The 24,565-nt window shown below is 45.4% G+C and overlaps 1 protein-coding gene across 3 annotated transcripts in view; it reads left to right on the top strand.

Annotated features, from left to right (window-relative positions):
* Positions 1 to 1,168: 1,168 nt before the first annotated feature.
* Positions 1,169 to 24,565, top strand: part of si:ch1073-83n3.2 (uncharacterized) — a 173,723-nt gene continuing 150,326 nt past the window's right edge. For all 3 annotated transcript variants that reach the window (XM_063059844.1, XM_063059843.1, XM_063059842.1), the window contains exons 1-3: positions 1,169 to 1,323; positions 16,775 to 17,033; positions 22,287 to 22,320. In XM_063059844.1, coding sequence (XP_062915914.1) covers positions 1,281 to 1,323; positions 16,775 to 17,033; positions 22,287 to 22,320 — 336 coding nt within the window. In that variant the 5' untranslated portion in view covers positions 1,169 to 1,280. The remainder of the gene's footprint in view (positions 1,324 to 16,774; positions 17,034 to 22,286; positions 22,321 to 24,565) is intronic.

The following is a 24,565-nucleotide window of genomic DNA, read 5'->3' on the forward strand; positions in this document are numbered from 1 at the left end:
AACATGGGCGAACTAGAAGAATCCATTCCTCTCCCTTCATGGACAATTCATTCATTTGCAACTTGTTGCTATATCTTTTTTAGTTCATAGGAATTGTTCCTGTGTTTTGGAATTCCTTCATTCCTTTTGCTTTGTGCTTTGGAAATGATTTGTGTTTTATAAAAGGTTTGTAATTTGGAAACGTTTAAAACAGAAATCCTCTGTGACTTTTAAATGTGTCTTAATAGTGCTTTTTTACTTAAACATGTATCACTGAAAGTAAATGGGCTGTGGTTAAACTACTTTGCTAGTCAACGGTATCTTCTTTTTGGCAGGGAGAAGGGACACGCTCGAATAATAAACTCACCGTGGAGGATAAACAGGGAAGTGAACTAGTCTATGAAGATTGGGTAGTTAGAGTATGATCTCCGTTTAGTGAGAGTACTTGTGGCTTTTTATATCTGATAACCCCGATGGTGGGGTGGAGATAAGCCTCCTTTCCTCTACTAGCCTGTTTGATCACCCTTGGGCAATGTGTAGCCCCTGCTTGGTCTCCCCACCAACCCCCCCCCCCCATCAGGGTCACATGAAACCACGGGAGCAGACAGTGGATGGCCGTATGAGCAGCTGGTGCGTATCTCAAGTCCTGGTCGTGCGACCACTGACGCCAAGCGGACAATCTCTGAAGCACACTGATAATGGCTGGGGTCACCTGTCTTGGAGAGACACTGTCCAGAAGAAAGCAATGGCAGATCAGAATTGCAGAAAATCATGAACCCATGATCGTCTGACCACGATCACCGACATCGTACGACACGGCACACAACGAACTGACAAAGGCCAAAGAAGGTCGCTCTTTCAGTTTGGAACTTCACGGTTGGCAAACCCAGTACCACCACAGGTGGAACGTTTTGTATCTTCTGCCCGATGGGAGAGGGGAGAGTGGTAGATATCAGGGGTGGTGGGGTCTTTGATTATGCTGACTGTTTTACAGAGTCCCTTCCTCCTAAACATAATCAATAAGAAATCTCTTAGTACAGCTCTGGAAACATCTCGCCATCAATATTAGTTTGAAAATGCAGAGGTGTTCATCTGCTGAGGGAGACTGCGAACCAACCAGAACCCACCGCTCAAGCCCTCTCCCAATCACGACGGGGCAGGGCGGACTCCGCTCTCCTTGCGAGGGTCAGCGCCGTGAGCTCCCCTAGTCTGCTGAACCGCCGGCGCCGGACTCGCCTGCCTGGTCCTGGTCCGACAGACTGGCTGCGCGCTCACAGCGCTGCTCCGGGTGATGTTTTGGGATGAGCGCCCGTGGGATTCACCAGGGATACCTCAAGAAATACGGTAAGGCAGCGATGATTTGTCACTGCTGGCGGAATGGCAGAGAGAGAGAGCGGCAGGTTGCAACTAGTCCAGGTAGCGAGGCAAGTCGTAATTACAGTTACATCAAAATCAAAAGGCTTAAGATGCTAAAATCCGGCATTTCTGCGAGCGAAATGTCAGTGAATTAAACAGTCAATTAGATTTGCTGAGTTCCTCCAGCATTTTGTGTGTGTTGCTCGGATTTCCAGCATCTGCAGATTTTCTTTTGTTAGTCAGGACCCTCTCCCTTGACTTCGTTTTAAATTCTCCGACGAGATTTCTTCCTTGTGTAACGAACGAGGGTCTCAGACCTGGAATCTTAAACCGTTTCCCCTTCCGTAGATGCTGCCTGACTGCTGAGTGTTTCCAGCAATTCCTGTTTGAAGTAACATTTCAGATGTGGTTTATAGGCTCAGTAAAGATGACTAAGTATAAAAGGGCGTAGATGTAACGACTGGAGATGTCACTGTGTAACTATAGTTTCCAGCCCTAATCTCACCCTGACCTCTTTATATCTTCTCCGTACTGAATTTGTATTTAAGGAGCAACACACACAAAATGCTGGAGGAACTCAGCAGGCCAGGCAGCATCTATGGGAAAGAGAACAGTCGACGTTTCAGACATTAGGTCTGGTCTGCTGGGTCCTTCAGCATTTTGTGTGTTTTGCTCGGGTTTCCAGCATCTGCAGATTTTCTCTTGTTTGTGATTGTATTTAAGGAGACATGTCTGGTCCCTCCTGGAAACTCTTGTTCAATCACTCCATTCTTATAAACCCTATATGTTGAATATGCACTTTATGTCACCCTGTACATCTACAGAATATATTTTATCTGTAAATATTATTGTGTTAATATTATGTTATGCACTGCATGTGATAGATGAACAGTGTTTTGCGCCTTGGCCCGAGAGGAACATTCTTTCATTTAGCTGTATACTTGTAAGGTTGAATGACAATAAACTTGAGGTTGAACTTCTTTTGGGGAAATTTCCCAATCTGTTTCTGTGTTTAAGAGATCAGATCAATAGAGATTTTTAATTGTAATTTTAATTTCTCATTTACATCCTGGGAAGGAGTGTTCTGTCATAGAGCAGTTCAGCAGAGGAACAGGCTGTTTGGCCTGCAATGTGCTGAACTAGTTATCATTTGCATTATAAACTAATCCATTTAATTGCAAACTGGTCTTGTAACCATGACTGGCACCAGCACCCATTGTGATTCCCTTTCTGGTGCCTGCACCCTTCCTTTCAGTTCTGATGAAGGGCCTTAGCTTGCAGTATCGAGTATTTATGCTGCCTCCCTTGCTGAGTTCCTCCAGCATTTTGTGTCTGTTGCTGAAGATTCCAACATCAGCTGAATCTCTTGCGTTTGCAATTAGATAGACTTTATTTCTCTAATTAGTACATCTCTGTCTTTAAGGCTGAGATGATAGGAGAATTGTTACTTTGCAAGGTGTGGGGCATATGATTGGTTGTATGTTACTATTCCTTGCAGAGACCTGGGCAACCTCATTGCTATTCCAGGGGCATGTTATACACATCTGGGTCTGTACACAGGCATTGTAATACCTACTGGTTATTGGAAAGCCTACCCTGTGTAGAGCTGTAGCTCTAGATCAAGTATGGAGAACTACCAGAGAGAAGGAATAGTAGTAACAGGGCCGGGGTTGAATTCTATTTCAGATTAAACAGCTCCAATCAAGAGTTGCACCATTTGTCTCCCCGACAAGTTGCAGCTTGCATGAGCCTTTCAGCATTTTAAGGATTAACACCACAAAAAGCTGATTGCTTCTTAATCCACACAAGAATTGATGCCCCATAATACATAATTTAATCGCTTTCTAATCGGCCTTGGCTCTCTCTGGGCATACAATGTTATTAGTTTGAATACTGATAATGGGACAGGGAGGGCAGATTTCATTGCAAGGGGTGGGGGATTATTGTGTGCAGGGATTGGGCACCACAGAGATGTCATTCAATTAGGATAATGGATAAATAACAAGAATGGGATTCTGAGCCCAAAGGTCTCGTTGGTTCAAGTGGCACAGCAGTGCAGCTGGTAGAGTCACAGCCTCACGGCATCAGAGACCCAGATTCAATCCCAGCCGTGGGTGAAATTTCCAAGTTCTCCCTGTGACCGTCAGGGTTCTCTCATTTCCTCCACAGCCCAACGACATCTGCATTAGTAGGTTAATTGGCCACTGTAAATTGCCCCTAGTATGGAGGTGGATAATGGGATCTGGGCACCAAAAAGAATATGTGGAGACTGAAAAGATGGGATTAGTTTAAATCCTAAATTATTAAGTTATAATAATTATAAATATGGGATTGTGTAGATCCTCGGACCACCTGGTCAACAGCAATACCTAAGTCAGGTGGCTGTTTACTGAATACAACTCAACGTTCAACACCTTCATCCCCACAGTATGAATCAACAAGCTTCAACACCTGGACCTCTGTACCTCCTTCTGCAACTGGAACCCCTCCAGTGTTTACTCTGTGCATTTGTCTGCAGACTGCTATGGGCTTACTGATGCTGTTAATATTCATGGATTTAGGGACTTGGACTAAATTATATTTTTTTTGTGTGACTGTATGTTTACTGCTTATGTTATACATGCTATATGTACCTTGTGCTGTGTATGACCGTTGATGCAATTATTTCTAGAGGAAGACTGTTTCATTTGGCTGAAGTCATGTATGGTTGAATGACAATTAAACTTGAACTTGAATGTACTGAGATACCATGAAAAACTTTTGCTTGAATTCCACACAGACAATTCATACCATACGTAAGTACATTGAGGTAGTAGAAAAGGGAAACAGGAATGGAGAATATTACAGAGAAAGTGTGGTGTAATTAGACAAACACAGTGCGAGGGCCATGATATGGGAGATCAGGAGTTCATCCTCTAACATACAAGAGGTCCATTCAAGAGGATAGAAGGTGTTGATGGGAACTGGTAGGGGAGAGGTGTAGGAAAGATGGAGAAGAGCAGAAATATTCCATCATTTCCTCTCGCTCCCCAATGATATGCAGATAGGTTAATTGGTATTATGAATAACCCCTGATAAATAGATTCAATGGGGCATTGATGAGCATGTGAGAGAGATTAAGTTGCGAGGCTGCAGGGAATAAAGAGGGGGAATGGGATTTCTCCCCGGAAGTCAATATTGATCTTACAGACTGAATGGTCTTCTATGCCATCACAAGTATGATAATTCCTGATGGCATGTACTTCCTCTGTACCATATCAGATTGATTGTGAGAATGGATTGGGTGCTTGGAGTGAAGTGGCCATTCTTTGCTTGAGTCAGCACCAAATTTTATGTATACGTGGATCAAGAACGAAAGCGGAGTAGTATGATTTTAATGTTTTTACTGGGTCATGTTATCAACGGTACACACTGGGTAACTAGCAGTGTGGGAGCTACAAACATAGTCCAGCAAGACTGCACCACACCCACTCCAAAGCCACGCCAAAAGGGAGAGAACGCTCCATGTATGGCACAATAATTCACTGCGAGATCAAATGGCCACAGGAGTACCTGCCACCTTCTCACAATCAATCTGATACATGCAAGTGGTGCTATTTTAAAAACTGTTCGCTCTAAGTACTTTGCAGTGTCACATAACGGCCACATAATGTGCATGTGTCTGACGCTAGTTGGAAACTGTTTGTCAACAGTCTCCTGTCCCAACTGAGGGCATGGGGTCCCAGGTAAACACAGGGAATCCCAAGTATTTTCTCAGTTAGATTTTGTTCTTTAAGAGTTGTCCCAAATAAGCATCTGCCCTGATTAACCAGAATCCACTTTACTGCACACTGGTTGCCTCGCTGAGACAAGTGTTTCTCAGCAATTACAGCTTCAGCGGGGAAATGGTTTTCTTGGACATTGGTTCTCTGTGGCATTGAAATTACTTCTTAGTCTGCAGAATGCCCAATGTCTCAACCTCCTTGTCAATACATACCCTCCTCAATATCATGATTATTCTCAACACTGGTGCTCCACAAGGTTGTGTCCTCAGCCCTCTGCAATGTACACTGTACACCCAGTGGCCACTTTATTAGATACGCCTGCCTGTTAATGCAAATATTTAATCAGCCAGCCATGTGGCAGCAACTCAGTGCATAAAAACATGCCAACATGGTCGAGAGGTCCAGTTGTTGTTCAGAATGGGGAATAAATGTGATCTAAGTGAATTTGATCGTAGAAAGATTGTTGATGCCAAATGGGGTGGTTTGAGTATCTCAGAAACTGCTGATCTCTTGGGATTTTCACACACAACAATCTATGGAGTTTACAGAGAATGGTGCGAAAAACAAAAAAGATATCCAGTGAGTGGCAGTTCTGTGTGCAAAAATGCCTTGTTAATGAGAGAGGTCAGACGAGAATGGCCAAACTGGTTCAAGCTGATAAGAAGGTGACAGTAACTCTGATAACCATGAGCTACAACAATGGTATGTAGAAGAGCATCTCTGAACATCAGACATGGAAGAGGATGGGTCACAGCAACAGAATGCCACATTTGTACTCTCTGTGGCCCTTCTATTAGATACAGGAGTTACCTGATAAACCTGAATGAACACTCCCAGTAATCTCATGACTGTGTGGCCATTTTCTGCTTTAGCTCCATCTACAGATTCACAGTTGACACCATTGTAGTGTGCTGTAGTGCTGTATCTCAAATGGCAATGAGTCTGTGTACAGGAGGAGATGAGAGCTTAGAAACAACACTCGATGTCATTAAAACAGGAAGAGCTGGCTTAGGGAAGGGGACCGGTATACATGCTTCTGTCTACATCATTGGTGCTGAGGTCAAGAGGGTTGAGAGTCTCAAGTATCTAGGCTTGAACATCACTAGACAATAGACAATAGGTGCAGGAGTAGGCCATTCGGCTCTTCGAGTCAGCACCGCCATTCACTGTGATCATGGCTGATCATCCACAATCAGTATCCAGTTCCTGCCATCCCCATAACCTTTGATTCCACTATTTTTAAGAGCTCTATCCATCTCTTTCTTGAAAGCATCCAGAGACTTGGCCTCCACAGCCTTCTGGGGCAGAGCATTCCATATATCCACCACTCTCCGGGTGAAAAAGTTTTTCCTCAACTCCGTCCTAAATGGCCTACCCCTTATTCTTAAACTGTGGCCTCTGGTTCTGGACTCACCCATCAGCGGGAACATGCTTCATGCTTCCTGCCTCCAGCGTGTCCAATCCCTTAATAATCTTATATGTTTCAATAAGATCCCCTCTCAGCCTTCTAAATTCCAGAGAATACAAGCCCAGTCGCTCCAATCTTTCGACATATGACAGTCCCGCCACCCCGGGAGTTAACCTTGTGAACCTACACTGCACTCCCTCAATAGCAAGAATGTCCTTCCTCAAATATGGAGACCAAAACTGCACACAATACTCCAGGTGTGGTCTCACCAGGGCCCTGTACAGCTGCAGAAGGACCTCTTTGCTCTTATACTCAATTCCCCTTGTTATGAAGGCCAGCATGCCATTAGCTTTCTTCACTGCCTGCTGTACTTGCATGCTTGCTTTCAGTGACTGACGTACAAGTGGCCTGTCCTGGTCCAACCACATAGACACCATGGACAAGAAAGCTCAGCAAGGCCTCTACTTCCTCAGGAGGTGAAAGAAATTTGGCATGTCCCCTTTGAGACAACTATTTTTATCAACACACTTTAGAAAACCAACGTAAACAAAGACCCCAGTCATCCTGGTCATTCTCTCTTCTCCTCTCTGCCATCAGGCAGGAGATACAAAAGCTTGGATGTGCTTACCACCAGATTCAACGACAGTTTCCATCCAACTGTTAGAAAATTCTTGAACAGACCTATTGTACAATACAAATCAACTTTTGACTTCTCAAACTAATTTGAAATTGCCCTTGCACATTTTTGCCTAGCTGCACTGCACTTTCTCTGCCATATTCTGCAGTTAGTTACTGTTCTGTCCCTTGTACTGCCTCAATGAATGGATACCATGCAAAACAAAGTATTTCATTTATCTCGTACACGTGATGAAAATAAACCAATTACATTGTTTTCCCGAAACGACGACTGTACCTCTTCCTAGAGATGCTGCCTGGCCTGCTGCGTTCACCAGCAACTTTGATGGGTGTTGCTTGAAATTCCAGCCTCTGCAGATTTCCTCATGTTTACATTGTTTTCCCAACGTGTTTTGGCATCTCCTACTGTGATCATTAGGTAGAAGTAGGCACTAATCATATTTCGTATCAGGACTCAAAGGAAGAGGAGAGAAGCAGGAAAGTCCCCTTCCTTTCCAGTCCTGATGAAGGGACTTGGCCCAAAACCCTCTCCACAGATACTGCCTGACCTTCTAAGTTCCTCCAGCATTTTGTATCTGTTGCTCAAGATTTCCAGTATCTGCAGAATCCCCTGTGTTTATCAGTTGTAATGTTATCTTGCTAATTCCTATCATTTCCACTGGGGACATGGCTCCTGTATGGGTGTAATGTTACTCTGTATTGGAGAAATGTTTTCTCGGGTAAGGTGCTGCTCTGGATGATGGGTCTGCATCTGCATACAGTCACCACACACACACTCTGCCTTCAGTGTGCAGACCTCCAGAGAACACCAGCTGCCAGCTGGAGCAAGGACATGGACCAGCTGTGCCCACACTTCGTCATGTTTGGTGGTGTTTTCACCGTTGCCTTCTGTTTACAGGCAAGTCATCATGTCTGATGGATGGAATGTCTGGGCGAGTTGTACCACCGAGGTTGCACTTTTGCAAGCCAAGTTAGACACGAGACTGCATGCGCTGATCAGCTGGGACCCGGGCTGCTCACAAACATATCGCACTGAAATCAGTTCCAAACTCAAGAGTTGTTCTGTTCTGTCTGAATGAATGAATCTCGTAATTCAAGATTCAAGATTGTTTATTGTTATTCTTCAGTACATGAGTGTAAAATGATTGTTACTCCAGATGTGATACAGCATAAAAAATACATCAAGCATAAAGAATACAAATAAATACAAATATAACAATCTTATTAAACACAGTGTATAAATAACTGAGTTTGACCATATGTACCTAAGACTAGCATGTATACAAAGACTGATTGTATACACATACAGTGACACCAGGTACCAGAGTATCGGAACATAAGGTGACTGACAAGAAATGATAAAGTGACTCTTGGCAAGAGGAACTCTGCTAGGTAGCTGCAGGACAGATGAAAACAGAATAGGTCAGTGACTGTCAGTGCAGGTATGAGGTGTGGAGTGTCAGTGTACAGTGACAGTGAATGGGGGATGAAGTGGGTGGTGAGGGACTGTGGAGAGGAGTGTGTCAGTGTGGGTATGAGGTGTGGAGTGTCAGTGTACAGTGACAGTGAATGGGGGATGAAGGGGGTGGTGAGGGACTGTGGAGAGGAGTGTGTCAGTGTGGGTATGAGGTGTGGAGTGTCAGTGTACAGTGACAGTGAATGGGGGGTGAAGGGGGTGGTGAGGGACTGTGGAGAGGAGTGTGTCAGTGTAGGTATGAGGTGTGGAGTGTCAGTGTGAAGTGACATTGAATGGGGGGGGATGAAGTGGGTGGTGAGGGACTGTGGAGAGGAGTGTGTCAGTGTGGGTATAAGGTGTGGAATGTCAGTGTAAAGTGACAGTGAATGGGGGGGATGAAGGGGGTGGTGAGGGACTGTGGAGAGGAGTGTGTCAGTGTGGGTATGAGGTGTGGAGTGTCAGTGTGAAGTGACAGTGAATGGGGATGAAGGGGGTGGTGAGGGACTGTGGAGAGGAGTGTGTCAGTGTGGGTATGAGGTGTGGAGTGTCAGTGTACAGTGACAGTGAATGGTGGGACGAAGGGGGTGGTAAGGGACTGTGGAGAGGAGTGTGTCAGTGTGGGTATGAGGTGTGGAGGGTCAGTGTACAGTGACAGTGAATAGGGGATGAAGTGGGTGGTGAGGGACTGTGGAGAGGAGTGTGTCAGTGTGGGTATGAGGTGTGGAGTGTCAGTGTGAAGTGACAGTAAATGGGGGTGAAGGGGGTGGTGAGGAACTGTGGAGAGGAGTGTGTCAGTGTGGGTATGAGCTGTGGAGTGTCAGTGTAAAGTAACAGTGAATGGTGGGATGAAGGGGGTGGTGAGGGACTGTGGAGAGGAGTGTGTCAGTGTGGGTAGGAGGTGTGGAGTGTCAGTGTACAGTGACAGTGAATGGGGGGATGAAGTGGGTGGTGAGGGACTGTGGAGAGGAGTGTGTCAGTGTGGGTATGAGGTGTGGAGTGTCAGTGTAAAGTGACAGTGAATGGGGGGATGAAGGGGGTGGTGAGGGACTGTGGAGAGGAGTGTGTCAGTGTGGGTATGAGGTGTGGAGTGTCAGTGTACAGTGACAGTGAATGGGGGGATGAAGGGGGTGGTGAGGGACTGTGGAGAGGAGTGTGTCAGTGTGGGTATGAGGTGTGGAGTGTCAATGTACAGTGACAGTGAATGGGGGGATGAAGGGGGTGGTGAGGGACTGTGGAGAGGAGTGTGTCAGTGTGGGTATGAGGTGTGGAGTGTCAGTGTACAGTGACAGTGAATGGGGGGATGAAGGGGGTGGTGAGGGACTGTGGAGAGGAGTGTGTCAGTGTGGGTATGAGGTGTGGAGTGTCAGTGTACAGTGACAGTGAATGGGGGGATGAAGTGGGTGGTGAGGGACTGTGGAGAGGAGTGTGTCAGTGTGGATATGAGGTGTGGAGTGTCAGTGTGAAGTGACAGTGAATGGGGGTGAAGGGGGTGGTGAGGGACTGTGGAGAGGAGTGTGTCAGTGTGGGTATGAGCTGTGGAGTGTCAGTGTAAAGTAACAGTGAATGGTGGGACGAAGGGGGTGGTGAGGGACTGTGGAGAGGAGTGTGTCAGTGTGGGTAGGAGGTGTGGAGTGTCAGTGTACAGTGACAGTGAATGGGGGGATGAAGGGTGTGGTGAGGGACTGTGGAGAGGAGTGTGTCAGTGTGGGTATGAGGTGTGGAGGGTCAGTGTACAGTGACAGTGAATGGGGGGATGAAGGGGGTGGTGAGGGACTGTGGAGAGGAGTGTGTCAGTGTGGGTATGAGGTGTGGAGTGTCAGTGTACAGTGACAGTGAATGGGGGGGATGAAGGGGGTGGTGAAGGACTGTGGAGAGGAGTGTGTCAGTGTGGGTATGAGGTGTGGAGTGTCAGTGTGAAGTGACATTGAATGGGGGGGATGAAGGGGGTGGTGAGGGACTGTGGAGAGGAGTGTGTCAGTGTGGGTATGAGGTGTGGAGTGTCAGTGTACAGTGACAGTGAATGGGGGGATGAAGGGGGTGGTGAGGGACTGTGGAGAAGAGTGTGTCAGTGTGGGTATGAGGTGTGGAGGGTCAGTGTACAGTGACAATGAATGGGGGGATGAAGGGGGTGGTGAGGGACTGTGGAGAAGAGTGTGTCAGTGTGGGTATGAGGTGTGGAGGGTCAGTGTACAGTGACAGTGAATGGGGGGGATGAAGGGGGTGGTGAGGGACTGTGGAGAGGAGTGTGTCAGTGTGGGTATGAGGTGTGGAGTGTCAGTGTGAAGTGACAGTGAATGGGGGTGAAGGGGGTGGTGAGGGACTGTGGAGAGGAGTGTGTCAGTGTGGGTATGAGGTGTGGAGTGTCAGTGTAAAGTGACAGTGAATGGGGGTGAAGGGGTTGGTGAGGGACTGTGGAGAGGAGTGTGTCAGTGTGGGTATGAGGTGTGGAGTGTCAGTGTACAGTGACAGTGAATGGGGGATGAAGGGGGTGGTGAGGGACTGTGGAGAGGAGTGTGTCAGTGTGGATATGAGGTGTGGAGTGTCAGTGTGAAGTGACAGTGAATGGGGGTGAAGGGGGTGGTGAGGGACTGTGGAGAGGAGTGTGTCAGTGTGGGTATGAGGTGTGGAGGGTCAGTGTACAGTGACAGTGAATGGGGGATGAAGGGGGTGGTGAGGGACTGTGGAGAGGAGTGTGTCAGTGTGGGTATGAGGTGTGGAGTGTCAGTGTAAAGTGACAGTGAATGGGGGTGAAGGGGTTGGTGAGGGACTGTGGAGAGGAATGTGTCAGTGCAGGTGTGGGGTGTGTTAATAGACGGAGGCACCGATCAGCCTGATGACTTGTGGAGGTAACCCTTTTTTCAGCTGTTGTCAGTCTATAATGTTTCCCTGCTAGAGGGAGAATTTATAGAAGGGATACAAGGGAGTTAGAGCAAGTCATCAGTCTGGGGAGAGGTGAGTGTGGGGAAAGAATTCCACTGGATAGCAATGGAGGGTAGCTGAGGAGTGGATCCAAATCCTCTTCAGCGGAGTTGCTAAAAAGAAGAAAGAAAGAAAGGAAGGTAGCTTTATTTGTCGCGTGTATATTGACATATACAATGAAATGCATCATTTGGATCAAATCAAATCGAATAGAATTGGGCTGGGGGCAGCCTGCAAGTGTCACCCCACTTCAGGTGTCTGCACAGCAGGCCCCCAACTCACTCACCTTAACAGTACTACTTTTGAATGTGGGAGGAAACTGGAGCACTCGGAGGAAACCCACACGGTCACAAGGGAGAACATACAAATTCCTTACAGCCAGCAGTGGGAATCGAGCCCAACTAGCATTGGCTTACAGCTGACTAACCACTGCGCTACTGTACCGCACTATGTAGTAAAAAGTTAAATTAATTCCCTTGTGTTATTGAACATAAGTGGCAGGGTTGTGTAGGGAAAATAGATGTGGAAATATTCATGTTGTTAAAGCTGTTTACCGATGTTTACATGGCTACCATAGAAAACTGTCTCATTAGTCTCTGCACACAGCGTGGGAGAAGAAGCTGAGCTTTCACAATTAAAATGAGGTTTCCCTTCCTTGCCTTGCTTCTTGGCTTTCCCCTGTATCCCTGTCACTATCCAGATGTTATTCCTCCAGGATATGGTCCAGCTGCTGATGAAATAGAGATCCGGGAGACTTCTAGTCCTCCTTGTCTGCTCTTCCAGTGACACAGAGGCAGAGCAGCTTAAAGACGCGATCAGGTGATGAGAAATACAAAGTGAATGGCAGCAAAGGAATTCTGTTGCCTTTAAATGTTAATTTAGTAGCCAGATCTCCAAGAATGAGGCCACAACACAGAAGTAGAACCAGCAGAAATAACAACAGTAGGCGTTCGTGGTTACAATTAACTCCTGCCTGAGCAAGGATCTGGATCTGCTACAATTTGCCTTCCATCTCCATAGGTCTGCAGTGGACGTGATCTTACTGGCTCTCTACTCGGCTTTAGAGTACCTAGGCAACATAATACCTATGTCGTCAGTCAGGCTGTTGTTTGTTGATTATAACACCATCATCCATTCAGTACAAGTTTCAAAACCTGGGCCTCTGTATCTCTCTCTGCAACCGTATCCTTGACTTCCTTATTGGGAGACCATAGTCAGTGCAAATGTGAATAACGTCTTCTCTTCTCTTCTCTTGCAATAACATAGGTGCACCTCAGGGATCCATGCTTAGCCCTCAGTTCTACTCTCTACACACTAGTTGGAAGCTCTAACTCTAGTTAGAGGCTACCCAGGTGGATTAGAAGGCACAGTTCCTCCAACCTGAGTGTGACCTCATCACAACGGTAGAGGAGGCCATGGATTGACATATCAGAATGGGAATGAGAAGTGGAATTAAAATGGGTGGCCACTGGGCTGTCCCTTTTTTCTGGCAGACTGGGCGTAGGTGCTCGGCAAAGCGGTCTTCCAATCTATGTCGGGTCTCACAGACATACAGGAGGCCACACGGGGATATATGACCCCAAGAGACTCACAGGTGGAGTGTCGCCTCACCTGGAAAGACTGTTTGGGGCCCTGAATGGTAGTGAAGTAGGAGATATAGGGGCAGGTGTAGCACTTGGTCCACTTGCAAGGATAAGTGCCAGGTGAGAGATCAGTGGGGAAGGATGAATGCATAAAGGCGTCGCGTTTGGAGTGATCCCTGTGGAAAGCAGAAAGTGTGGGGGTGGGGAGGGAAAGATGTGCTTGGTGGTGGGTTCCTGTTGGAGATGGCAGAAGTTCCGGAGAATTATGTACTGGATGCAGAGGCTGGTGAGGTGGTAGGTGAGGACAAGAGGAACCCTGTCCCTGGTAGGGTGGCGGGAAGACAGGTGAGAGCAGACATGTGTGAAATTGAAGAGATGCAGTTGAGGGTAGCATTGATGCTGGAGGAAGGGAAGTAGGACATCTGTTTTGTACTGGAATGAAAAGCCTCATCCTGAGAGCAGATGCTTGGATTTCCAGCACCTGCAGATTTTCTCTTGTTTGTAGTTGGGAGAACACACTCCAGTCTCCATTCAGGGGTCAGCAGCAGAAAGAAGCTTCTTCAAGTTCCTGGGCATCAGCATCTCAGAGGATCAATCCCGGGCCCAACATAATGATACAGTCACAAAGGTATACCAGCTTCATTAGGAGTTTGAGGAGATTTGGTATGTCATCAAAGACTCTTGCAAATTTCTCCAGATGTGCAGTGGAGAGCAAACTGACTGGCTGCATCACAACCTTGTGTGGAGGCTCCGATATGCAGGATCACAAGCACCAGGTTCCAGTTCCATCACCGGCACAACCCTCCCTGCCACTGAGTACACTCCAGGGTGCCTCAGGAAGGTGGCATCCATCATTAAAGTCCCATCCAAGAGACAGTTTCTTTGCATTGCTTTGTTCAGGGAGGAGATACAGGAGCCTGAAGACCCACCCTCAACATCCCCTCCGCCATCAGATTTCTGAATGGTTCTTGAACTCTATCTCATTATTTTTATTTTAGTAACGTAATAGATTTTATATGTTGTACTGTACTGCTGCTGCAAAGCAACACATTTCAACAGTGATAGTCAACCCGACTCTGATTGCGATTTTCTTTCAGTGAGCTGTGCACTTGTACTCTGTTTCAGCCCTCCCCACCCTTCCACCCCCGGCTATGATTTTCATTGACTAAACCTTTGGCTGTCCATCTGAACCTTATTTGGTATCCAACTTTTCCCTCATCCCTGTCATTTTCCAGATGTTCCCCTCCACACCCAGGATACATTCCAGCTGATGATGGAGGACTCCAAGAGTCACTGCGTCCTCAATAGCTGGATTCTCAGACTGATGTAGGACAAAGTCTGTCTGGCTGTTTGGACCAGTGGGAAAAAGCATGAGCAATTGCTTCCTGCAGCAGCCTTTGAGGAAAAGCAGAGGGAAGACTATGTTCTACTGCCCACATTACACAAAGGGCATCTGCCTGCTGGAAGTCCATCAACTGGGAGATAATGTCCTTCAGCCACACAAGCAAACCACCCATCAGCATCAGGCTCCATGGAAAGCCTTCCCAGCTGACCTCCTTGTTAAGGAAGGCAAAAACAATGTCAGCATTCATTACAATAGGGCTACAATATAAAAGCAAGGATGTAATGTTGAGGCTTTATAAGGCATTGGTCAGAGTATTGTGTGCAGTTTTTGGCCCCTTATCTAAAAAAACAATGTGTTGGCATTTGAGAGGATCCAGAGGAGGCTCATGAGAATAATACCCAAGAATGAAAGGGTTAACATATAAGGTGCTTTTGATGGCTCTGAGCCTGTACTCGCTGGAGTTTAGAAGAATGAGGGGGTCTCATTGACACTCACTGAATGCTGAAAGGCTTAGGTAGAGTGGATGTTGTGAGGATGGGGCATAGTGGGGTAGTCTAGAGCCACAGGGCACAGCTTCAGAATACAAGTTTGTTCCTTTAGAACAGAGATGAAGGGAAATTTCTTTAGTCAGAGTGTGGTAAATCTGTGGAATTCATTGCCATGGACGGCTATGGAGGCCAAGTCATTGGGTATGCAGTGGACTCTAGTTAATTGGGCCATCAGTTTACTGGGACAGTTGTTTATTTAGGACAACTCTTAAATAACAAAAAACGAATTGAGAAAATTGGCAGGATCCCCTTTGTTTACTTAGGACATTATGGCACTTAATTGGGACAGAAGACTTGCTGAACAGTTTCTATCTAGCATCAGTCACAGGCACATTGTGTGGCTATTAGACATTACACCACACTGAGGGAGAACAGTTTTTAAATAGCATCACTTGCGTGTGTTTGTGTTCAAAAAGCAATAATTTTTGTCACTGATGTTGAGAAATAGGCAATAAGATAATTCAGAACCATTTTGTTCACTGTGGTTTCAAGCATTCAGGCTTGGAGATGTCAGAAATGGCCGAGAGTGAAAATGAAATGATTTCACTATTTCAACAAGTTAGGAACTTTGAAGAACTTGAAGGTATTGACAATCATCATGAATGTTACAATTAACATGAAGATTTGGAGGAGGAAATTATCAAAAGCATTATCTGCACTTCGGTATCTGTGCTGATATTGTTCATTTACAGTCAATCAAAAGAACACGGCAGCATTATGAATTCTTCTTGTCGATAACTGTTAGGAACTAATACACAGTCTTATAGTACTGGAGTAGTATTTGGTAGTGTTCTAATTTATTCTGTATTTCATTTAAATGCACAATTTGTTACTTAGTTAAATGGTAATTTGTCTTTTTTATACCTTTTTAACTCTTTCCATGAAACTTCAGCTAGTTGGGGCAGTCATTTAATTGGGCCAAAATGTACTGGTCTTGATGTGTCCCAATTAACCGGAATCTACTGTATTTACAGTGGAGGTTGATAGGCTCTTGATTAGTTAGGGCATCAAGGGTTATGAGGAATAAGAAATCTGCCATGATGGAATAGCATAGCAGACTCGATGGGCCAAATGGCCTAACTCTGCTTCTATGTCTTATGTCTTATGGTCCCCTTTTTACACAGTGCGGGAGAGGGCAGTATCCAAGTTCTTTTTTAGAACTAAAATGAGGTGGTTGAATGACAATGCTACATCTGTAAATGAGAAAACACAGCTCACTTAGAATCTGCTGGTCCAAATACTTTCTAAATGTTGTTAATGCTCCTATCTTTACCACTTCCTCTGTCAGCTCATTCCAAATACGGACAACTCTCTGGGTGGAAAAAAATGCCTGCAGAATTCCCATTAAATCTTTCCCTTCTCACCTTAAACCTATCCCTCAAGATCTTGGTTCTCCAACCATGGGGGGAAAAGACTGTTCGCTCATCCTATCTATGCCCCTCATAACTTTATACGCCACCCCTCATTCTCCTGAGTGATTTAAATTCTGATGATAAGAAACACTACAAAAGTTTTTATTTAAGTTCAGGACTAAACTGGGTCTGGATTTTGCTAGGACAAGAGCAACATAGAAAAGATAATTAAACAGGTACATGGATAGGGAAGTTTTAGATAGATGTGCACCAAGGGCAGGCAAGTAGCCCTGGCTATGATGGGCACATCAGCTAGCATGGACGAGTGAGGCTGAAGGGCTCATTTCCAGATTGTGTTACTCTGACTATGCTGCAGTAAGTGGTGGATGGGTCTCCGTTCACGTTACTCTTTTGTCTTTTACTTCCAGGTGGCTTTGTCTTCAAGCAATGGAAGGAGAAATTCTTCTTTCTGTCACTGGGGGGATCATTGGTCATCTGCCGTGATCATGACTCGCTGCCTGAGATGGAGGTGCCGCTGGCTACCAGCTGCCATGCCATCCTAAAGGGCAGCCAGATCAGTGACTTGCCCCGGCTCCCGATGGGCGCAGAGAGGGACTGCTGCTTGGCTCTGGTCCTCTCTGAAGGCAAACTACTCCTCTTACTAGCAGCGGATAGTGAAGACTCCAGGTAAGTTCGCTATGGGAGCCACCTAATCTGATCTCATTGGGGCTTGGTGTGATCCCTGAACTTTGGCATTCAGCTTCACACCACACATTCAGGTTCCTTTAAGGAAGGTAAATTCATAGCCGTGTTTAGTGTAACTGGGTGTCATAGTGGCACACAACAGTTAGTGCCCTGCCTACAACCTCAGGAATTCAGGGTCAATCCAGATCCTCGGCACTGTCTGTGTGGAGTTTGCATGTTCTCCTTGCGACTGCGTGGGTTTCCTTGGGTGCTTCAGTTTCATCCCACATCCTAAAGATGCACTTCTGGGTTTATTAGTTGCTGTAAACTGTCCCTAGTAAAGGCTAATGACAAAACGAATGAAAAGATGGGCATGTGTAAGGGAGAATTAGTTTTAGTGCCATGAAGAAGTAAGGAGGAGATGGAATGGGACTGATGTGCCAGCCCTAACCCTAACACATGGAAAAACCCACACAAGAGAGGTGATTTACAGTGCCCAATTAATCTTCCAGGATGTGAGAGGAAACCCACGTGGTGAATGGAAGAATGTGCAAACTCCACATTGACAAGCTCCCTGACACGAGGAATTCTGCAGATGCTGGAAATTCAAGCAACACACATCAAAGTTGCTGAAGAACGCAGCAGGCCAGGCAACATCTCTAGGAAGAGGTACCATCGATGTTTCGGGCCGAGACCCTTCATCAGGACTAACTGAAGGAAGAGCTAGTAATAAATTTGAAAGTGGGAGCGGGAGGGGGAGATCCGAAATGATAGGAGAAGACAAGAGGGGGAGGGATGGAGCCAAGACCTGGACAGTTGTTTGGCAAAAGGGATATGAGAGGATCATAGGATGGGAGGCCTAGGGAGAAAGGCGGGGGGGTGAAGCCCAGAGGATGGGCCAGGAGTATAGTCAGAGGGACAGAGGGAGAAAAAGGAGAGTGAGAGAAAGAATGCATGTAAATAAATAAATAACGGATGGGGTACGAGGGGGAGGTGGGGCATTAGCGGAAGTTTGAGAAGTCAATGTTCATGCCATCAGGTTGGAGGCTACCCAGACGGAATATAAGGTGTTGTTCCTCCAACCTGAGTATGGCTTCATCTTCACAGTAGAGGAGGCCATGGATAGACAATTCAGAATGGGAATGGGACGTGGAATTAAAATGTGTGGCCACTCTCTGCAGGATCTCCCAGTGGCTACACATTTTAATTCCACATCCCATTCCCATTCTGATATGTCTATCCACAGCCTCCCCTACTGTAAAGATGAAGCCACACTCAGGTTGGAAGAATAACACCTTATATTCTGTCTGGGTAGCCTCCAACCTGATGGCATGAACATTGACTTCTCTAACTTCCGCTAATGCCCCACCTCCCCCTCGTACCCCATCCGTTATTTATTTATATACACACATTCTTTCTCTCTCTTTCCTTTCTCTCTCTTTCCTTTCTCTCCCTCTGTCCCTCTGACTATACCCCTTGCCCATCCTCTGGGTTTTTCCCCCCCTCCCTCTTTTCCTTCTCCCTGGGCCTCCTGTCCCATGATCCTCTCGTATCCCCTTTTGCCTATCACCTGTCCAGCTCTCGGCTCCATCCCTCCCCCTCCTGTCTTCTCCTATCATTTTGGATCTCCCCCCAGCCACTTTCAGATCTCTTACTAACTCTTCCTTCAGTTAGTCCTGACAAAGGGTCTCGGCCTGAAACGTCGACTGTACAAGCTCCCTGAATAAGGATGGAACCTGGGTCTCTGCAACTGAGGCAGCTTTATTACCCACACTGCTGTCCTACACACAATGTTCCAAAAGGTGATGGGTGACCTTTACTTCAGCGCTACTTTCCTGCAATAACTCAAGTTCATCCTTCTATTCCCTCATCACCTCTGCCCTGAATGGCCAGCACCTTGTTTCAAGAACAACTCAGTATCCACCCTGTTAAGACCTCTAAGAATTTTATTGACTTCAATGAGATTGCTTCTCATTTTTTTAACTAATGCAGTCTGCCTAATCTTTCCTCATACAACACATTTGCCTTCCCAGAAATTGGTCCAGTGAACCTACAATGAAATGTTATACTTCCTCAGATATGGATCCCAGATATGTCTTCATACAGACATATCGAATGCACCTCTTGTGCAATAGGATGGGTTCTTGGCCTCACAAGTTACCTCATTATGATCTTGCAATTTATCTTTTACCTGCAATGCACTTTTTTTGGAAGCTTTTACACTTTATTTTGTGTTGTTATTGTTTTACCCTTTTTAGCTTTCATGAGGAAAGTGTGTGCTCTAATCATGAGCAAGAGAAAATCAGCAGGTGCTGGAAATCCAAGTAACACACACAAAATGCTGGAGGAGCTCAACAGGCCAGGCAGCATCTATGGAAAAGAGTACAGTCGACATTTCGTGCCGAGGTCCTTCATAGTACAGCAGACATGTTCTCTGTCTTTTTTCCCCACTAGAGCAGATAATCTCTCATTTTCTCCACATTATATTCCACCAGTCATGTCCTCCCCATTCACTTAGCCTTTCTCTAACCCCCGAAGTGCTTCTGCAACACTCTGAGAGCAATCTTGGATGTATACTACCTGATCCCTTTATTGATATGGATTGTGAACATCTGGGGCAATTGCTGCAATTTCTGCAGGCCCCTCCAGTATAGCATCTCAACATTAAATAACCATTTTATTGCAGAACCTGACCTAGACCTCTGTATCTCCCTCTGCAATTAGATCCTTGACTTCCTAACCAGAAGATTACAATCTGTGCGGATTGGTGATAACATATCCTCCTCACTGACGATTAACACTGGCGGAACTCAGGGCTGTGTGCTTAGCCCACTGCTCTGCTCTCTCTATACCCATGACTATCTGGCTAGGCATTGCTCAAATACCATCAATAAAGTTGCTGACGATACAACCATTTTTGGTAGAATCTCGGGTGGTGACGAGAGACCATACAGGAGTGGAATGGTGCCTCAGCAACAACCTGGCACCCAACGTCAGTAAGACGAAAGAGCTGACTGTGGGCTTCAGGAAGGGTAAGATGAAGGAACTCGTACCAATCCCCATAGAGGGATCAGAAGTGGAGAGAGTGAGCAGTTTCAAGTTCCTGGGTGTCAAGATCTCTGAGGATCTAATCTGGTCCCAACATATTGATGTAGTTATAAAGAAGGCAAGACAGTGGCTATACTTCATTACGAGTTTGAAGAAATTTGGCATGTCAACAAATACACTCAAAAACTTCTATAGTTGTACTGTGGAGAGCATTCTGACAGGCTGCATCACTGTCTGGTACGGAGGGGCTACTGCACAGGATCGAAAGAAGCTGCAGAAGGTTGTAAATCTAGCCAGCTCCATCTTGGGCACTAGCCTACAAAGTACCCAGGACATCTTCAGGGAGCGGTGTCTCAGAAAGGTAACGTTCATTATTAAGGACTCCCATCACCCAGGGCATGCCCTTTTCTCACTGTTACCATCAGGTAGGAGGTACAGGAGCCTGAAGGCACACACTCAGTGACTCAGGAACAGCTTCTTCCCCTCTGCCATCCAATTCCTAAATGGACATTGAATCTTTGGACACTACCTCACTTTTTTAAATATACAGTATTTCTATTTTTGCACAACTTATGATGATTATGATTATGAGGACACGCAGTCCCCTTATATTGTCATTTAGTAATGCATACATTATGAAATGATAAAATGTTTTTCCAGAATGATATCATGAAAAACACATGACAAACTGACTTAAAAACTAACAAAAACCACATAATTATAACATATAGTTACAACAGTGCAAAGCAATACCGTAATTTGATAAGAACAGACCATGGCACAGTAAAAATCTCAAAGTCTCTCGAAAGTCCCATCATTTCACGCAGACGGTAAACCTCCAGCGCCGCCAACTTGCCGGTGCAGTATCCCGGAAGCATCCAACCACAGTCCAACTCTGAGTCCGTCCAAAAAACTCCGAGCCTCGGACCAGCTATTCGACACCGAGCACCATCTCTGCCGAGCGCTTCGACCCTGGCCCTGGCAACAGGCGATAGGCAAAGCCGAGAATTTTTTTATCTATTCAATATATGTATACTGTAATTGATTTACTTGTTTATTATTATTACTTTTATTTATTACTTTTTTTCTGCTAGATTATGTATTGCATTGAACTTGCTAAGTTATCAAAGTTCACGTCAAGTGCCGGTGATAATAAACCTGATTCTGATTCTGATTCTGACGTACCATTTTTTTGTGTAATCTGACTAAGTTCATCACGGCCTGAGGCTGAATCTGTAACCTCTACGGTCAATATCTGCTATTCATGGAATTACTGTACAGCAGCAAACCGTTCAGTCTATTCGAGTCCAAACTGTCTCCATGTAGAGCATCCCCCGATCCAGTTCCCTCCTCGACCTGAAACATCAACTGAGACAAAGCTGTTATCTGGTCAATGAATGAATGGGAGCAGATTATTGAGAAAGTAGACAAAAAAAGTAGGAATTGCAAAGTGCAGAGTAGGAATGTGTGACCGGCAGGTCAGGCTGGGCTGCTTTTCGCTTCCAGAGAGAGGGGATAAAAATCAACTCCGTCAGTATGGCTTGGACAACTGATGCAGATGTGGAATTCAATCTGAAGATGTGGAATTTAATATAAAATACTTGCTAACCTTTCAGTGGACTGCCTGTTGGTAAAGAGAAAGATCTGTTGTTTCCAGGAATACTATCCCTGACCACCACTGATTGCTGATGTACCATAGGGAGCATACTAACTGGTTGCCACTCTGATATGATGGGCCACTACACAGGATCAGAAAAAGCTTCAGAGTGTTGCAGTCTCAGCCAGCCATCATGGGCATGAGCACCCCCTCCATTGAGTACATCTTTATAAGGCAATGCCTCAAGAAGGTGAGAACCATCATTAAGGGCACATATCACCCAGCACATGCTCTCTTCATATTTCTCCCATCAGAGAGGAGATGCAAGAGCCTGAAGACACACAGTCAATGTTTAAGGAACAACTTCCACGAACAGCACCTCACTATTTTTGCTTTCTTTTTGTGCTGCTCATTTAATTATATATAAAAAATTGTTTTTGTAATTTATACTATTTTGTATGTGTACACTGTACTGCTGCCACAAAACAACATATTTAGCCTAATTCTGATAGCGTTTCTGACTAACCCCATTAGCCTTTTGCCTAATTATAATCTTGCCTGCTCCAGGGCCCTAGGATTAACTCTCTCTTTTATCTCTTCTTTCAACACAGTCGATGGCTGAAAATGCTTAACAAGGTGAAAGAGGTAAGAACTTTCACTTATTCATTCACTCTCAATCCCGCTTTAAACATAGAACATAGAATAGTACAGCACAGTACAGGCCCTTCAGCCCACAATGTTGTGCCGACCCTCAAACCCTGCCTCCCATATAAGCCCCCACCTTAAATTCCTCCATATACCTGTCTAGTAGTCTCTTAAACTTCATTAGTGTATCTGCCTCCACCACTGACTCGGGCAGTGCATTCCACGCACCAACCACTCTCTGAGTAAAAAAAACCTTCTTCAATATCCCCCTTGAACTTCCCACCCCTTACCTTAAAGCCATGTCCTCCTGTATTGAGCAGTGGTGCCCTGGAGAAGAGGTGCTGGCTATCCACTCTATCTATTCCTCTTATTACCTTGTACACCTCTATCATGTCTCCTCTCATCCTCCTCCTCTCCAAACAGTAAAGCCCTAGCTTTCAGGATATATAGTTCATTTTCTTGCGCTAGAGTTGGCACCCACAGGATAGTTGGAGTCATCTGCAGGAAATCCAAAGAATCTCTAAGGGATAAGGCAATTTGACTTCCTGGACAATTGTTTTATTAGCATAAATGTCTCCATTATTTATGCCTCTTTTGAAATTCAAGATTCAAGACTGCTTTAGGTTATTCCTCAGTATATGAGTGTAAAGGAAAACAAAATGATTGTTACTCTGGATCCGATGCAGTATATACAAAACTCAATAAACATAAAAACATAATAAATATATACTAAGTGTATAAAACACAATGTACAAATAACTGTTGAGATTAGCTTAGAATGAATGTTATGGATATAAAGTGACACTGGGTAAGGTTTATTGGGGTAGTAGTTATAGTTCAGATTCCATAGTTCAGGTTTATCTAACAAAATCCTTCACAGGAGTAAGGTAGTTTTATTGCAATTGCTTTGTGAGACCATACCTTAAGTATTTGGTACAGTATATACCTTTGAGGGAGTGCAGTACATGTTCTCCAGACTGATTCCAGGGATGGGGGGGGGGGGGCGGTGGTTGCTATTGAAGGAGAGATTGAATGAACTGGAACTGTATTCCTTAGAGATTTAGATTATGAGGAACTCAGTCCTTGTTTATTGTCATTTAGAAATGCATGCATGCATTAAGAAATGATACAATGTTCTCCAGAGTGATATCACAAAAAAAACAAGACATACCAATGACTAACACTGACAAGACCACATAATTATAACATATAGTTGCAGCAGAGCAAAGCAATACCATAATTTGATAAAGAGTAGACCATGGGAATGGTAAAAAAAAGTCTCAAAGTTCCAATCGACTCCCGACAGTCCCTGATAGCAGGCAGCAGAAGGAAGAAACTCTCTCTGCCATAAACCACCAGGCACCAACAACTGTCGATGCATTGGAAGCACCCGACCACAGCCGACTCTGAGTCCGTCCGAAAACTTCGAGCCTCCGACCAGCCCTTTGACACCAAGCACCGAGCACCATCTCTGCCGAGCGCTTCAACCCTGTCCCAGCCACCAAGGAACAAGCAAAGCTGAGGATTCGGGGCCTTCTCCTCCGAAGATTCTGCATCACACAGTAACAGCGGCAGCGAAAAGGGCACTTCAGAAGTTTCTCCAGATGTTCCTCCGTTCTGTCACATCTGTCTGCATCAAATCAGGATTGTGCACGGCACCCTACTTGACAGATTACAGATATCATTCACCGGAGTGTCCGCGCAAGCTGTGTCGCGTCTCCATCTTCTCCTCAAAAGAAAAATGAAAGAGGATTTTATCAGAACACACAAAGGCTTCTCAGGCTAAATGCAGGAGAGATGTTTCTCCCAGCTGAGGAGTCTAAGGCCAGTGGGCACAGATTGAGAATAATGGATAGGCTGTTTAGCACTGAGATGAGGAGAAATTTATACATACAGAACATGCAGGAACTTTGAAACTCTGTGCCCCACAGTTAATTCAATACAGCGCTTAGTAGATTTGTGGATGTTAAGGAATCAAGGAGTGAGGAGTTAGTGCTGGGGTGGAAGATTACCCATGAACTTAACAAATGGCAGAGTAAATTCAAAGGGTTGAATGGTCTCCAACTCTGATTCCTTATCTTCTCTTGTCCCTATGTCCCATTCCGGTTCATCTCCTCCACATCTACTCAGAAGGACTCACATATGCTTCTATAACTCAGAAGGTTGTCCTCGTCACTGCTTTCTAAAGACTTAATGACGTTTCATAGCTTTTTGGACTTCATCAGAAGTTGGATAAAACCCAAAA

Source organism: Mobula hypostoma, chromosome 10 (genome assembly GCF_963921235.1).
Source record: "Mobula hypostoma chromosome 10, sMobHyp1.1, whole genome shotgun sequence".
In the NCBI taxonomy this organism is placed as follows: Eukaryota; Metazoa; Chordata; class Chondrichthyes; order Myliobatiformes; family Myliobatidae; genus Mobula; species Mobula hypostoma.